Here is an 18665-nt window from a genome sequence, read left to right on the forward strand (position 1 = left end):
TTTGAGGGTTAGAAGTTTTAAAATATCTATAAGTTTAAGAAAAACCATAAACATCAAAAGTTTGAAAGAAATACATAAGTTTATTTAAAGTCGAAGGTACTTGTACAAAAATTATTTTAGTTCTATTTTTTTAACAGTTATCGTTTAAAAAGGTATAAAAGACACTTCGTAACTTTCAAGTTCTATTAAAATATAAAAATTTATTTAAAAAAAAATAGTCAATAGAAATAAAAATGATCTTTACTTGTCGTTTACTAACTTAAATTAAAATATTTTACATTCTTTTGCATATCAAACGACGGATAAATCTATTTTCTAATAATTCTGATCTCTGACTATTGTCGTTAAATCGAGTTTCTATTACTATCTTAAAACTAAAAAAAAATAATATATAAGTTTTGTATTTTAATACAAACTCATGTAAAACAAAAAAAAATATTAACTGTTATAGATACACGACACTCATTCTAATGCATAAGGAAGGTTTGATTAATAAATCTATTTTTTAATAATTCTGATCTAAAACATAATGAAATTTTAGTCATGTTTTCTTGACAAAAAAAAGACAACTTCTATGCTTTTTAATCTTAAAGTATATCTTTCATAGAAATTAATTCGTAATTGATAAAGCTAAAACAATATATGTTTGTTTTTTAGTTACGTTTTATCTGGTTAGCGCTTGATCTTTTAGAAGAAGTAGGACATTTTGTCTTTATTGTAGTCATTGTATCTCGAAAAAACACATAAATTAAATAAAGTATATAGAAAAAGTTTACTTAAGATCCAACAAACGAATAAATAATATATGATTAAAAATTTTTGAGGTTAGAAATATGACTAGTATTATACTTATTTTAGAATGGTTGTTGTTAATATTACAGCATTATGTTTATTTGAGCTTGTATCACTGCACATTTTTATCGAGTTTGTTTCTTTGAAAAGTGTATGCAGATGTTTTTTTTAAGTTAATTTAATTTTTTTTTTTCTTAAACTTGAAAATAGACACAAATTTTTAAATTTGTGTTGTTAAGTAAATCTTAGAGTAGTACGTGAACTTTATATAACTTAATGATAAAATTTCTACTCCTCGAGCATTACATTTTGAAAAAAACAATAAATTATTTAGATTTTGAAAAAAACAAGATGTCTGAATACTGAATAAATAGTTTTTAAAATTTTTTGCATGCAGGTTTAGTAACTTATGAAAATTTTTTTTTTAAATATTTAGTGTAAGTTTCAAATTATAACTTCATTGCCCTTTGCTGTTCATGGCCCTTTATTTTTCTGTAATGGCTCCAAAAGGGTCTAGTTGGCCTAATTTGGGAAACTTTTAAACCTGTAAACATTTTTTATTTAACTTTATTTAATATGTATAGTACAACAACCTTGGATAGAATCAAAACTATCTTTAAGGAGTAAAAAAATAATAAAATAAAAAGTGACATAAGAAACACAAAACTGGACTTAGCTTTAAAAATAGTTATTCTATCTGTAAAATAATAAGTTTCACTAATTAGAATATAAAGTTATTAAATCACGAAAATAAAAAAACAATCAGAGAAAAATTACTAATGAATAAGCTTGTCAATACAGACTAATCTTTATAAATTTATGTAATTTTTAAAATCTTTAAATATGCAAAAAATCTGCTCAAAAATAAAATATCATAGTGATATATTTTACAAAAAAGCAGTTTTATTTTATTGTGTTTGTTTGATTTATTAAACGAACGTATTTTCTGACGAAAATGACTATTTTTATTTTACACAGGGTTTGTTTTGGAAAACGAAACTTTTCTGTATGCTATTTTTTACTAACTAGATCCAAATTGGCCGGATCTCTGTTAGGATCCGGCCGGATCCGGACCCGGATGGTGAGTCCGGTACATCACTAGTTAGGTGTAGTTTGTATATATTCATGGCAAAAACTCCAAACTCGTATTCGAGCGTGACATTTTATACATAAAACAAATAAATGTTTTGCTTTCAAGAAATTAAGATACCTGCTTATTAGATAAACTTTTTATTTTTAAATTAAAAATAAAATTACATGTTTTTTAAATTAAACTTATTTTTTGCATATTGTTTTAAAACTTATGATTAACAATTCTTTACAACGTCATTATTTGTAAATAATTTACTTTTAATTAAAATAACTAATATTATGTTACAAGTTAAAAAATAACTTATAAAATTTAACTTTGAAATTATAACTAATGGTACAAAAGTCAATGTAGGCCACAGTATAGATTCTATTATTAATTTTAAATAATAATATTATAATAATCTGATGTTAGATTTAAGTGTAAAATCTAAATGTAAAAGTTTTTAAATTTATAATTTTATTTAAAATTATTACATACTTACTTATAGCATAAATATATAATGTCTAAGTAAAAGAATCAAATAAGGTTTATAGTAAAAAATAGTATATCTCAGTACTGCAAGTCTTTAAATAAAGTATTATAATAATAATATTCAGTCCAAATTACTAATTTCATTTTTTATACTGTAGACAATAGTTATATGACCAAATATATTTCAATATGTAAAATGGTAGTATAAATTAAAACTAGTCAATAGTTTAAAATTTTATAGTTTCTACTATAGATTAAATGCGAAAAAACATAAAACAAAACTAGTCTATTTGCAATAACTATTTAAAGCAGTTGCATATTTTTGTAAAAATAAGTTTTAATATTGAAAACCTCAATTTAAAATTCCCTTTAAATTAGTTACAAAAATTTGAAAAAACGTAATTCAAAGATAAATTACTAAAGAATAAAAATATACTAACTTAAATATGTATACTAACTTTTACAAGAAATTATACAACTTTTATATTAAGGTTATCTTTACATCAATTTCAAATATAAAAAATAGTTCAAAATATTATGAAAACAATATTATAAACAAATGATTTCTTAAGTAATATGTTATGAATCTAAAGCTAAGTAAAACACACTAAAGTTATTTTGTTATAATTCTTATAAATCTACCAAAAGACAAAAGACTATTCTATCTAATTAAGAGAACTTAAAGAAGGTTTTAGCTACCACTGCTTTAAATGTTATGTTTAAATAAAAATATTATGTAATCAAAATTTTTTCATCTGTTTATGAAATATTTTGTGGCTAGCCTAATTTTTTTTATTTAACATGGTTATCAGGTTTTTCCATGTACTTTTTTTCAATATTTTTCTTATTTCGGGTTCTTCCAGTTTTTTTAGTCTAATATTTTAAATTCCAGGTTTTTCAAGGATTCCAGGTTTTGTGGCAACCCTGGCACAAATTAAAGAAAGGAAACATTTACTAAACTTGGTTAAAAAGTGTTTTTACTATATTGTCAAACATTTTTATATCAAAAACAATAAAGCTAAAATTATAATAATTAGCTTACAATTAAATTACAAAGAGTCTCATTAAATACTTTTAGTTGGTTTTTTTTTTGTTAGGAATGTAAATACACACAATCCTAAAATACAATGTATTTAAGTTGTTAATTTCATGAAATAAATTTGACTCACTAGGTCAGTATAAAAAAGCTTGAGCTTTTTAATAGCATAAGCTTAATAATCATTTAATGACACATTGGTTTGTGTTTTGTAATATCATGTTTTACACAATAGTTTAAATACTTTTTTTTTGTATCCATAATATGTTTTATTTAAATGAAAATATAATTTAAGAATAAAATTATTATTACCTATATTGATAACTTCAATTAAATATAGTTTATACAAGAGAGAAATTAAATTACTACTTAGAATTAATATTTAAAGTATTTTAGTTTTATTAAACTTTTTATTTACTATTCTCTAGCTTTTTTTTTCACTACTAATACTGCCTTCAACAGTCAGGCAATATTTTACTAAAAGTTAGGAATATAACTCAATTCAGTATGCAGTATCTGTAGAGCTAAGATTAAAGAGGAAGTAGCAAGTCTAAGTCTTATACTACCTTTTTCATTTACAACGTTAAAATCTAAGCAATGCGAAAAATTACAAAAATTTTCAAAATGAATCTTTAGACAAAGACAGAAGTTGTAGTGTTAATGACTAAACATAAAACTTACAGGATGACCACTATCTGTTAATATAGGCTAAAATCCTTGAGCTTGAGAAATTTTGAACAAAAATCACTTAAAACCTGGAATTTTAAACAATATTACATTTTAATATGAAAAATTTTGACTTATAAAAATAAAATCTATCATAAACTTTGTCATCATTAAACTTTTTTTCATTAAAAAACACATTTAAAAAAACTTTTTTTGACGTTGTTACACTTCTTAGCATAGTTTTTAACCTTTAACTTAACTTCTAATTGGAAATGTACCAAAAATGTGTAATTTAAAACTTTGAAAAAACCATAAAATTTAGTGGCTAGTCTGTACTTACCATAAGACCTGCCATTTTAATTTGCATCTTGTTTTAAAAACTACAGATGTGTAAACAATATCAATTAAACATTAATTTTATAACAAATATTAAAAGTATTCTAACTACAATAGTAAGGCTTGTTATAAAAAAACTTTATACATGGATAAATGTGAAGAAAAATGTAAAAGTAAGTAAGGTTTCAGCTTAACTAAACTTAACTAAAAAACAAAAGTTTTTTTTCTATATATGTTTATTTTTTTATGACAAATTTAATAATTTAATAGTTTACTCAATTAAAATAAATATGACAAGTGTAAAACATGCTGTTAAACTTTTTTCTGGTTTTTAAGATTTAAAAATTATAAAAACTATATTTCATAAAATATTAATTTGTAACAATTAACTAATAATTAAGTATATATTTTTTTTGTTACAAATAGAATACTAAATAAATAAACAAAATATATTTTTAAAATGTAACATATGGTACAAAAGTTACTATAGAGCAGATTTTCCTAAGATGACCGATTGACCCCTTCGGGGCTATGAGCAGCAAAGGAGCCAAAGGGGGATTTGAGCATTAACGGTACAACGAGGGGCAATAAAGTAATATTTTGAAACTTACATTAGATGTTCTGAAGTTGCAAAAAAAGAAGGTTTAGCGTGATTTTAATGGTAGATTTTTGAATAAATTGTTGAAGGGACAATACCTTTTTTTATTTCTTTAAAGGCGGCCTTTAAAAAAAAGGTATGTAAAACCCTGACTTAGACCATAGTATTTGTTTTATTTATTATTTTGATTTAATAAAAATGAAACAATTAAATTATAGATTTAGATATAGTTTTTTACTGTATTTTTTATCATTCAGAATTAATACTTATTACAGCTCAAATTTGTTATATTAGGATAAAACTGTTTTAACAAGTTCATAATATATAAGTATAAGTTATTCTAAATTAATAATTAAAGCTCAATTCAAAATAACTAAGGTGTTTTTTTTACTTTTATCAAAAGTTAGTTTTTAATAAAAAACTATTGTATTTTATAATATAAAAGTTTGACTGTCAAAAGCTTTAATTAAAAACCCCATTTGAGTTGTTTTAAACTTAAGGCAAAAAGTAAAAAGTTAAACTAATATTATATATATACCTTTACAGAAACATAAACAACTTATTTAAAGATTAACTAGGGATTAATCTATAACAACCAAAATATCTAATTAAATTTACTCTTTAAAAGTGGTATATTATACTTCTAAAGCTTAGTAAAACTTACTAAGTTAATTGGTAAAATTTTTAGAAACAATAAATATGTCAGTTTTTAAGTAACAAACATTTTCAAAGAAATTTTGATAGGTTTTAAATTACTACTGCACTAAATGTGTTTTTTTATGAAAAACAGTTCTAATAATATAGTCTTATTTCAAAATGGTTCAATGATGTTTATCAAATTTTAAATACATTTAGTTACTCAAAAAAACTAGTTCATTGATTACCACAGATCAAGCTAAGAAAAAGTTCCTAACTTTTTCCTCATTTTTTACTGAAATTTGCCTAACTTTTTTAACTTTTATGTTAAACTTATTCTACGATACGTAATCAAACACTTGAAATTATCTAAAGCTATCAGTCTTACTTTTACACAGGTTATATCAACGTTTTTATCTGATTTCAATCATCTAACTCCCATTACATAACTTGAACCATCTGTGTATGATGAATGTATTTTCAATAAACAGCACTATAAGCAAAACTTAGTTAGACGTAGCACAAAAGTTGAAAAATAAACTCAAAGGTAATATAAATGCATATCTTATAATAAAAAATATTGATATAAGATATGTAATACTTAAAAATATTGTTCACTTGGTTAAAAATATTACCTAAATTAACAAGTATACAATCCTTACATTTAAAATCAAATAGATACGAATATACTTAGGTAAGTGTGAAAAAATTCATAAGAAGAAAGTATATTTCGTTTATATAAACTTTTTCTTTCTAGAACTTAATATAAAACATTTAACAAATATATATATATTTAAAAAATTTAAGTTGTTCTAGAAAAATTACTAATATGTTAACTTATCATGAAAAATAGCTCTTTTATAATTTGTTATTTAAGTTTAAACAACTTAAATAACATACAGAGGTATAATATACTTATAACTTGTTACATAAATACTAAACTTAGTGCTTAATTATTAAGAACTTGATTGTTTACTTGAACAAAACACATCTTGATTCTAAATTTCAGCAAAATAAACTTTTGTGTATATATTACAGTTTCACTATGGAAGTGTCCTTGCAACAAATCATCAATACTAAAAAGCATACAAAAACTACCTATTCAAGTAGGGTAGTTGTCCAATATATAAATAAAAAAACTTTTACTGTTTTTTAAATGACAGGGTTGCCACTCGTTTTTTCAAAGTTTTCTTCAGGTTTTCAAAGTTTTATCCAGGTTTTAAAAAGTACATATTGTTTGGTCTATTTTAAGTTTGAAGTTCAGTTTAACGTAAGAAACTGTGTTAATAAGTATAAAAATTTTAAAAAAATACTGTAAAGCTACTTTAAATATTGATTTTTAAATAAAAAAGTTTTTATGATGACAAAATTTTTATCTATATGATGATTTTTTTTGTCAATACAAAATTTTACTACTGAACATGTTTAAAATTATTCAAAATATGAGATTTTTCCAGGTTTCTCCAAAATTTCTCAAATTCCAGGTTTCCTTTCCAAAAATGTCAAATTCCATGTTATTTTAAGTTTCCAAGTAAAGTTGCAACCCTGAAAGGATATTTTATTAATCTATTTCAGATGCAAGCATTAGAAATTAAACAATATTGTATAGTTATAGAAAAATTTTGCATTTATAGTCTGACAAAGGAATTTTGATATGATTTTTATAGTTTGAAAGCTTATGAAAATAAGGAGTTCTGTAGATTTAAACTGACATTACTTAACTTACTTTATTAATTTATCAAACTTCCTGACTTTTCCTGACTTTTTTTTCAAAAACCCAAATTTTTTCCTGACTTCTGTCTTTTTTTTTAAGTTTTTAATAGCTTTCCTGATTTTTTGACTTTTCCTGACCTTGTGGCAGCCCGGAAATCTACCAAAAACATATATCTTTTTTGGTATATATTATTTAAGTTTTGGATTGTCGTCTTCTATTTAATATTTGAATTTAAATAAAATTCTAAAAATGTTTAAGAAAAACCAAGAATTTTTTTTATTTAATGTAATTTATTTTTTTTACTAAAAACATTTGAGCTAAATCAATCAAATTTAGCTTAGACACTATTAACAATAGTTTTCATAAACTGTTTATTGTTATAAAATTGTAAAAAACAATAAGCATTACAACATCCTAAAATAAAAGTCTAGAGATTATATCAATTTAAACAAAAAACAAGCAGTCAGGTATTTAAATATAAAGCTAACTTTCAATTTTTATACATCTCAATTACTATAGGGGTTATACATCTCAATAAAGTAGCTCAATAACTATTTAACTTTTATTAAACCTTATACCAAAAAGTAATACAACAATTCTGTAAAAAAAGTAAATCATTTAAATTTTTCTTAACATATTAAGCTTTGTATTAAGTAGCCGAATAAATTATTAATAACCTCAAATATTAAATTTTTCTAAACCCTTAATAAGTTCCGCTTGATTTCACTAAAAAGACATTCAAGTTTCAAATGACAGCAATTCTAATTTTGAATTCAAAATTGCTGCAACCTGGTCAGACACAGTTAATAGATAGTTTATACATTTTTACATGATTATTTCACGCTTCATGTAAACTTTTTTGGATTATTGCAATTTAATTAACATTGTTGCCAAGCTGTAACCAAATGGATATTTCTCCATAAATTTTCATATGTTAATCAGCAGCACTTGATTTCTAATATAAATTTTACCAAAGGCTGGTCAATGGTTGCACCAATATTGCTTACATTTTACAGATTAATTGTTGAGCTGGATATCTTACTATGTTACCATACACTCAAGATGCTCATGATAATTTATTACCTTAAGATAGCTCAGGATTCTGAAGTTTTTTGAAAATATCAGTTTCTAAAACTTTTTAATCTTATAAGGATTTTATAATTTTTAGGATGACTAAGGAGAGCTTTTAAGACATATGAATTTTACACTAGTTGCCAAAAGTGTGGTGTAAATCTAGCGGTTGTAGGCACAATAGATATAGTTCTATGAAAAATTTACTGAACATTTACTCAAGCATAACATTTTAACTAAAAACAGATAAGCTTTCATAAAACAAAAGTTTAAGAGATTTGAATACTAAATAATATTAGTTTAAAATAAAAATGAATTTTTCAGTGCGATTTAAAACTTACTTCAAATTTAAAATATTTACTGCTAACTATACTAATTTAGAATTTACTTATCTAAAAATTGTAATACTTAAATAAATTTATTACTTAGATTTTAATACCACATAAACAATTTGATATAAAATCCTTAAATTTAAAATTAATTAGATACGAATATACTTAAGTAAGTGTGAAAAAAATACAAAATAATTAAACTATATATATGTTGCATAAAATATTTCCCCTTATCTTTTATAATAAATTTTGTAACAAATAAATCAACAATTACTTATTTAAAAAACTCAAGTTATTCTGTAAAATTAAAAACATATAAAATTGTCATGGAATATAGCTCTCTTACAATTTATTATTCAAGTACAAACAATTTAAAATAACATAAATAGGTATAGTATACACATAAACCTGTTACATAAAATACTAAATCAGTGCTTAATTATACAGAACTTAATTGTTTACTCCAAGAAAAACACTTTGATTCTAAAATTATGCTAGATAAAATTTTGTATTTATCATAGTTTCACTATGGAAGGGTCGTTGTCAAAAATCATCAATACTAAAGAGCATACAAAATTACCTGTTCAAGTAGGGTAGTTGTTTAATACATCAATAGCTATATTTTGCAGTCTTATAAAGAACAGGGTTGCCACTTGCTTTTTCAAAACTTTCTTTAAACTTTCAAAAATTTTTCCAGGTTGTTAATAGTAAACACTTTTGGGTCTATTTTTAATTTAAAGTTAAGTTTAATGTAAGAAACTTTGTTAAAAATTATAAAAACATTGTAAAGCTACTTTAAATGTGGATTTTATAAATAAAGTATTAATGATGACAAAACATTTTACCTTTTTGAAGAATATTTTTTGTCAAACCAAAATTTTACTACTGAACTTGTTGAAATTGTTCAAAATTCAAGGTTTTTCATAGTTTTCAGGTAAAGTGGCAACTGTGAATAGATATTTTATCAATTTATACCTAATGAAGGCATTATAAATTGAGTAACTTTTTATAATTTAAGCAAAATCTTGCAATTTTAGTCTGACATAAAAAATTTTAATTGATATTTACAGTTTAAAGACTTAGGAAAATATGGAGTTTTGTAAATTTAAACTAACAATATTAAATTTTATTTTTTATTTTATCAAAATTTCTGACTTTTCCGGATTTTTTTTTTCAAAAACAACCCTTATTAATTCCTGACTTTTGTCAATTTTTTTAGTTTTTCTTACCTTTTCCTTATTTTCAGACTTTTCCTAACCTTGTGGCAGCCCCAAAGTTCACAAAAAAGCTTATATCTTTTTTAGTATATATAAATAATTTTTTATAAGTATTTAAACAAAAATTAAAAGTTTTTTTTATTTATTGTCATACATTTTTTTTACTAAAATCATTACAGCTTAAACTAACAAATTTAGATCATAAACTGATAACAATAGTTTTTGATCTCATGTTTCATCATTTTGATTTAGGGCCAAATCGTATAAGATATTAACATAATTTATAAAATAAACATTTAAGAGTTTGAATAACATGCAAAGTAAGGAAAATAAAAAAAATATAAAAAAAATTATTTTTTGTTCTAAAACATGATAATGAAAAAAAAACAAAAAATAAAACTTTTTTTTTCGAGGGACCCCATGAAATTATTCCAACCCCAAACCAAATTTTTTTTTTAAATTAAAGACAAAGGTGCGTTCTCTAAAAAAAAAATAGAAAGCCTTTAGATAAGGAAAATAATTTTATTAAACCGTAATAATATGTAAAATAGAACATGATTAGAAAATAAATTGTCAAGTGATAAGTTTTATAATTTCCACGGACTTATAACATCAAAATAAAGGAAAATTAAAAATGTACAAGTGTTGAAATTTTTGATACTTTTGTATAAATAAAGATCAAATAAATAATAAAAAGTTTTTGTACAAACAAAAAAAAATAACTTTATTGTACTACTTTCACAGTTTTTTCAAGTGAAAAGTTTTTTATAATCAAAAAAAAAACACAAAAACTGTTTTTTGTGCTTTGACTAAAAAAAAATTTAAAGTAAATTTATAGTACAAATTAATGATAGTTTACTTTTTCAAAAACTAATCATATTTTTATTGTCTATTATTAAAAGTTTTTACCTCATTTTAGTTAAATATTTAACTTTTTTGCTTATCATAATTAACTTTACAAAAAGTTAGTTAATGAATTTTCACGTAAACAATAATTAAAATATCATTTTACTTGAGCTTACTTTTAACAACTAATAATAGTTTTCTATTGTTGTAATTATTTGTTATTGTGTTGGTTTGTATAACAGAAAACTAGATTTAAAAAAAAAGAGGAACTTTTTAGCACTTACATGAAGTATGCTGTTCATATTTACGGTGCGCATAAAATGAACAGCTCAAGAGGTTTATCGGAAAATTTTGGAAAATATAGAACTCCAGATGAAAAAAAAATACGATAGTGATGCTAAGACATTACTTATGACAACTCTTCAGAACTCTACCTGCAAAGACAACGAAATCATAAAAATTATTTTTGAAAAAGCATGTATTTTTACAATTAATGAATGTTAGTTTATCATTAATAAATTATTATTCATCAAAAATAATAATGTAATAAATTTGTTATCTAATATACGACGTATATGTTTTTTTAGATTGGACCTGTGAAGTCACTAGTAGCTGGTCATATCTTAAAAAATTTGCCAATAAAGGTTATACTTAATAATTATTATCGTAAAGTTCATAAAAAATGTAAATATGTGCTTTTGAACTGTTAACATGTTATACAAAATTTTGCCTAAACGAAAAAATTGTATCTAAAACTGTTAGCAAAACACTTAAAAAAGACCGACCTGAAAATTTAATAGATTTGGAAAGCAAATATAATAATATAATTAAAGGTTGTCCTTTCATCAAAAACTTTAAAGTTTGACAAATTTTTTATTAGTTATATTTAGTTTTGTTTTATTCATATACAATTATTATTACTTACAACCTTGTTCTAAATTATTTTTCTAGGATATAGAAAAAAGGTCCTGAAAAACAATGAAAGTAAAACTACAAATAAAGGATTGAATAAAAACCCATATCATCTACTAAAGTTTTCAATTTCTATATTAAGCAATGGGCACCAATCACTTCATTAAATTCTGAAACGATGTCACTGTTTGTCAAAAATCAGGATGTTTTTCTGAACAATCAAGCGGCAGAATTTTATTTTGGAGTTATGAAGACTAAAACAATGAACCAACCTCAACTAGAGGAAAAGAACTAGAGGATTTTTCTATAAGAAGGTATGTTAAAGTAATACTACAAAGTTTTTACTCAGTGCTTTATTTTAAACCTTATTTGTTTAATAAGATTTACGAAACAATTCACCTTCAACAACATTAGCAAGACTTAAAAAAATTGTTTAACAACTATGGTGTTTTTTTTTACCCGAAAATTCTTTTTTTTGTGTTTAATAATAAATAACTTAAAATAATCTATTCAAAAACACTGTAGGTTAAAATTATTGTTTCAACTAGTTTACTTTTAAAAATAAAAAATAAATAACCTTTCAATAAAAACTTTAATAGTTTTCCTTGGAGAATTTTTTTTTTCGCATATCTTAATCAAACGCTTAGTAGAACAAAAAAAAATTAGTTAATCGTTTTAGTTGCGCTGATAAATTTTTATATCATAAACATTTAGCTAACGAGCATTAGTTTAATCTATTAATTTGAACGATAATTTGAGTTACTTATAATTGCGTTTTTCTTCATACGATACCTTACATTTCATTAAGCAATACTTCTTTACATAAAAATTTATAGCTACTTACAGCATTACTCTAATTTAAATAAAAAATATTTTTATTCTTGAAACTGTTTTTTTTTAACAGTGTTAATTATTTTATAAAAATACTAAAATTTCTTTACTGTACGAACTTTGAAATGGAAACTGTTAATGTCCACTATTAAACCATTAGTAAAATTAAAAAAAATTATTTGTTTTCAAAATTCATGATCTTTTTTTCGTACATTTTAAAACAGAAAAAGTTAAACAAAAAAAAAACAAATACGATTATTTTTCTGATTTAATTTGTTGAACCACAAAATAACAACGCTAAAAATATTTCATCCAAAGACCTCTGTACAAAAAAGCATTCCAGTAATCGAGTCTTACATTACTTGGATAAAGCTTAATGTAATATTGAGGACAAATATAGTCATATACTGCAAATGACATATGAAACCTTTTAATAAATTTTTAATGTATATATCTCAAATACTTCGAATAGTTTTTTTACTTCTAGCATATTTTTCTTTAAATCTACTCACTTCTTATAAAAAACTACATATGAAAAATTAAGAGCAATTAATAAAGAAAAAAACTTCTTTTGTCTTTTTTTACTGAGTTTTATTAATATTTCACTTTAATAAGTTGACAGGTATTTTAACACAAGAAAAAAATGTTAGATCTTTTGTTGCCTTACATGTTTTTAATGACCATTCATTGTTTTTAAAGTCGTAGATTTTGACTTCACTGTTTCTCTGAAAAACAAAAATCTTTGTGCCATTTGTAATAACTTCAGAAGGGTAACATAAATCAAATCCTGAAGCTAATGTAGGTTTTTTCAATAGAGTAAAATTATTAGTAATTGAATTAAAAACTTCACAGCTAGTTTCAAAAAATCCACTTATTACAAACAATTTGTTTTTGACCGCAACTGATTTGTGACCATGTCTTTCATTTATCATATTTGGCAAGTTTTCCCAGGTATCTCCAACATGGTCATATGCTTCAACAGTGTTTGAACTATCATCACGATACCTTCCTACATTATAAATTCCACCAGATACAACAATTCTTCCTTCAAATATCGAACAAGCTAAATAACTTCTTTCGTTGTTCATTCTTGACACTTCTTTCCATTTCATAAATTTTGTATTAAACTTGTAACAAGTAGCTGTATCGTGACTTCCTCTAACATGACCTATCCTTCCACCCATGATATAAACATTATCGATAAAAGAACAAGCAGAAAACAAATTACGACCATCTATCATATTAATTATATATTTCCAAGTGTTTGTAACAGGGGAGTACTTTTCAACTGACCTTTTTTGTTTTCCAGAAGCAAAAATGCCACCAAACACGTAAATTTCACCTTTACTCCAAACTGCTTCAAATCTGCTTCTGGCTTTTTTCATGTTTTGCAATCTATTTATTTCAGTAAAATTGTTTGCATTAAATAATTTAACTTCATCGGAATTATTTCCTAGGTTAGTATTGTTACCCCCACATACTAGTATGTTAAAATTAGTATGGTTGCAGTACCTTGGTGAGTTTAATTGATGTTTATTATTTAAAACAGCCTCAATAATAGCACTACATTCAGGATACTTTGAAGATGCAATATCTAAAATTTGTTTTAATGCAGGAGCTGATAGTAGTGAAAGTCTAACCTTAGACAAAAGACCTTTTGCATATTTGCTACGTTCAGTTATGTCATGACACAACCATCTATCTACTGCGTCAAATACTTGCAGTTCTGAGTCAATGTTTAAACCACTACTTGAAAGTATCTTTACGATATAGATGAAGTCTAACTCTAGAAATCTACTAGAATAAGAAGCCATTGTAAAACTGCGTTCAATAAGGTTCATGGAAACTTCAATTGCACTTGATAACTTGAAAATATTTGATGAGTAATATATTATAAAACATTTTTTTATATTAGTTTTAGACATCACAGATTTCTTTATTTTATCATCATTAAATTCAGTTAGTAAAACTTTTTTAAATTTCATTAATGTCACAAGTTCATCCTTCTCCAAAATGTGGCTTTCTGTTAAAATTTAAAGTTAAATATTTTTAAAATTTTATATTAGACATTGCGTAACATAAAAATCCATTTTATGCATTTACAGAATTGAATAAAATGAGCAATATCACATCTTTTGGTTATTTTTTTTTTCTTAGGAAAATGACTAGTGAAAAGGCAAAAGTTAAAATTGAAAATAAACTAGTAAGACAAGTTATCTGATACAGGACAATATTATTATAAAAGATTTTGTATAATCTAGTTTTTCTTAGTTTAGTAAAGAAAAAGAAAATGAGTTTTGGAATCATAGTTTTTTCTTAAACTTTTTAGAAGTGATAATAAACAATCTAGTTTTTAATTGGAAAAGATCTTAGAAATAAAACTATATTTTGTATTTCAAAACATTTTACAACTTTGAAGCTTAACCTGAATACAATTAAAGTGAACAACTGTATAGATTTTAAAATAAAAAAGGAGATACTTAATTCTAATCTCAATTAAATACTTTATAATATTCAATCTAAAAAAAATTAAAACCTTGATTTCTAAAATTTTTGATTTTATTTAACAATTTTTTATCAAGTTTTCGAAAAACGTTTTTCTTGTTCAACATAACGAATTTAGAGTAGTTTTTGTTAACAGGATTTGTTAGCAACTTGAATATATTTTGTTTGGCATCTTCAAGTTTTGTTGTCATTCTACTTGGTGCTTTTATGCATAATTGTTCTTCTTTAGCTGCTTTTTGCATATTTATTTTAAGTTTTTGGTATTTTAAAACTTTTAACTTTTTATAAAATCTATAAATAAATAAAAAACATAAATAAGTAGAATTAAACTAAATTATTTCACTGTAAAAAAGTTAAGGATATAAAACTCAATTGTATAACATGATTTTTTAAAGGTTGATATTATTTAAGAAATTCAGAAGGCCATATCTGTAAAAGGGGAGCCACAAAGCGACAGTGTAAAAATTACATTAGTTATTCTTGAACTGATGATGCAAAACAACCAAAAAAATCTTATGTGCATTTAAAGGTATATTTTTAAGCAATTTTGTTTGATTAGGCTGAAGCTTTTTTATTTTCATTAAAATGTATTATTTTTTTAGGTGTTGTTGTAATCCTAAATTATATTTTTCATAAGTATACATTGAACATATGAATGTATCATTGAAACTAGTTCAAGTGTATTTAAAAATTAAAAAAAAAATAGTTGTATTCACTAACTTAAAGTGCATCAATTTATTATCATTTCTACGTCTAACCCTGAGTAATTTTTTTTACTACCTCTGACAGGTGCAGTTAATCTTTTTTCACTACTTAAAACTTAATTGAAAAATATATATATATTTTTCATTAATTAATATTTTACTCTTTTGAAATTTTGCAAGAGGATACAAGAGATCACAATTTGATACTCACATTAATATTCTGAAATTGCAAATAAACAGCAGAAAAAAAGAAGGTTTTACGTGATTTTAATTGTAGGTTTTTGAGTAAATTGTTGAAAGGCGCCAAAGTTTTTTATTATTTTTAAATGGGACCTTTTAAAAAATACTTGGAAAACCCTGATTTAGCTAAAAGCACATGTTTTATCATTTATTTTAATTGCTAAAATAAAACAACGAAATGTTATATATAAATATAGATTTTTACTGTTTTATTAATATTCAGAATTATAACTTATTATAAGCTCAAAGTTATAATGTTTAAACAAATAGTTAAAAACATAAAACAATTATATTTAAAAAATTTATAATATATAAATAAGTAAAAAAATATTTTAAGTTGATTATTTAAGCTCATGTCAAAGTTGCATAGGTTGTTTTTTAACTGTTAACAAAAGTTTCATTATAAAATATTGTTTTTTTTTAAACTAAGTTAGACTGTCCCAAAACTATAATTCTAAACTCCATTGAAGTTATATAAAACTTAAAATAAAAAATTAAATAGTTGTTAGATAAATCTTTAACAAAAATATAAACAGCTTTTATAATAAGACTATTTTTAGATAAATCTTTAACAACCTAAATATCTAATTCAAATAACTCTTCAAGTAGTTTTTTTTACATCTAAAGCTACCAAAATAAAACTAAACTATTTGATTGCAATTTATAGAAATCTTAAATAAGTAAGTTTTTTCAAAGAAACTGTAGGAGGTTTAAACTACTACTGCTCTAAATGTGTTTTTTATGAATAAAAAAAATAAAAAGATTTTTTTTCTAATAAAAAATCTTTTCGTTAGATCAAAAAATTTTTACTTAATATTTAAAGAGCTGTTTAAAATACCAGGATTATCCAGGTTTTTTTTTCAAATTTTCTAACATTTCAAGTTCTTCTAGGTTTTTTGTGCAATTTTTTAGAAATCCAGGTTTTTAGGATTACAGGTTTTGTGGCAACACTGCTAATAATAAACTGAAACTCTTGCTATATTAAAAATGAATAGTTCAAATGGATTGCTTAGCATAACAGAATAAATTATAATGATGCAATGGTTTAAAACTAAAAGCTGCAGTTTTATTACAAAATTGTTTAATGGTATTTACCTAATTTTAAATAAATTTAGTTGCTTAAAGAAAACTATTTCAAGAGTTGCCACATATCGAGTTGAGAAAAATTTCCTGACTCTCCTGACTTATTCCAGACTTTTTACTAAAATTTTCCTGACCTTTTTAACTCTTAATTAAAACTTATTTTAAAATACATTATAAAATACTTAAAAATATCTTAAGCTTAAAATCTTATTTTTGACACTTGAACCATCTGTGTATGATTAATGTATTTTCAATAAACTGCTCTATCAGCAAAATATAGTCAAACTTAGCATAAAAGTTGTTAAATTACTTAGAAGTAATGTCTTAGAATAGAAATTTTTTATCTAAAAATTGTAATACTTAAATAAGTTATATACTTAGTTTGAAATACTACCTTAACAACTTAATATAAAATCCTTACATTAAAATTATTAGATACTAATATACTTAAGTAAGTGTATAAAATTAAGTAAACTATATATACTTGTAGTATAAAATGTTTCCCTTTATCATTTAGTAAAAATTTTGTATCAAATAAATCTACACTTATTTATTTTAAAATCTTAAGTTTCTCTATAAAAATTACAAACACATTAAATTATCATGGAATAAGCTCTGTTACAAATTAACATTCAAGTATAATCAATTTAAAATAACTTAAAGAGGTATAATATACACATAAACCTGTTACATAAAAAACTTAATTTAGTGCTATTTTATATAAAAATTAATTGTTTACTTAAACAAAAAAACTTTTATTCTAAATTTCTGCAAAATAAACCTTTGTATATATATCACAGTTTCACTATGGAAGGGTCCTTGCTAAAAATCATCAATACTAAAAAGCATACAAAATTACCTATTCAAGTAGGGTAGTTGTGTAATACATCAATAGATATATTTTGCAGTTTTATAATGGACAGAGTTGCCACTTGTTTTTTCAAAACTTTCTTCAATCTTTAAATTTTTTCTTCAGGTTATTAATAGTAAACATTGTTTGGTTTATTTTTAGTTTAAAGTTAAGTTTAAGATAAGAAACTTTGTTAAAAAGTATAAAAACATTGTAAAGCCACATTAAATGTGGATTTTTAATAAAGAAAATGATGACAAAACATTTTACTTTTATGAAGATTTTTAATGTAAAAAAAAAATTTACTACTGAACATATTAAAATTGTTTAAAATTCAAGGTTTTTCATGGTTTTCAGGTAAAGTGGCAACTGTGAACAGATATTTCATTAATTTATACCTGATGAAGGCATTAGAAATCAAGTAGTTTTTTGTTAGTTAAAGAAAATTTTGCAGCTTTAGTCTGAAAGAAAAATTTTTAATCGTTATTTACAATTTGATGGCTTATGAAAAGATGGAGTTTTGTAAGTTTTAACTAACAATTACTAATTTTATTTTTTAATTTTATCAATTTTCCTGACTTTTCCAGATTTTTTTTCAAAAACAACCATCATTAACTCCTGACTTTTGTCAATTTTTTAGTTTTTCTTAACTTTTTCTAATTTTCAGACTTATCTTGACCTTGTGGCAACCCTAAAGTTCACAAAAAAAACTTATATCTTTTTTAGTATATA

The 18665-nt window shown here is 23.3% G+C and overlaps 1 protein-coding gene across 1 annotated transcript; it reads right to left on the reverse strand.

Annotated features, from left to right (window-relative positions):
* Positions 1-11238: 11238 nt before the first annotated feature.
* LOC145840743 (kelch-like protein 23) lies at positions 11239-13936 on the reverse strand. The gene is made up of 2 exons (XM_082948071.1): positions 13434-13936; positions 11239-11242 (listed from the first exon to the last, which is right to left on the reverse strand). Exons 1-2 carry the CDS (start codon positions 13934-13936, stop codon positions 11239-11241), a joined length of 507 nt encoding a protein of 168 aa, XP_082804197.1.
* Between the last annotated feature and the right edge of the window lie 4729 nt (positions 13937-18665).

Source organism: Thalia democratica, chromosome 7 (assembly GCF_965202585.1).
Source record: "Thalia democratica chromosome 7, ktThaDemo2.hap1.1, whole genome shotgun sequence".
Classification (NCBI taxonomy): domain Eukaryota; kingdom Metazoa; phylum Chordata; class Thaliacea; order Salpida; family Salpidae; genus Thalia; species Thalia democratica.

Excerpts from the sequence above, each read along its gene's own strand:
- LOC145840743 (XM_082948071.1), bottom strand. The coding sequence starts at position 13,936 with ATGAAAAAAGCCAGAAGCAGATTTGAAGCAGTTTGGAGTAAAGGTGAA.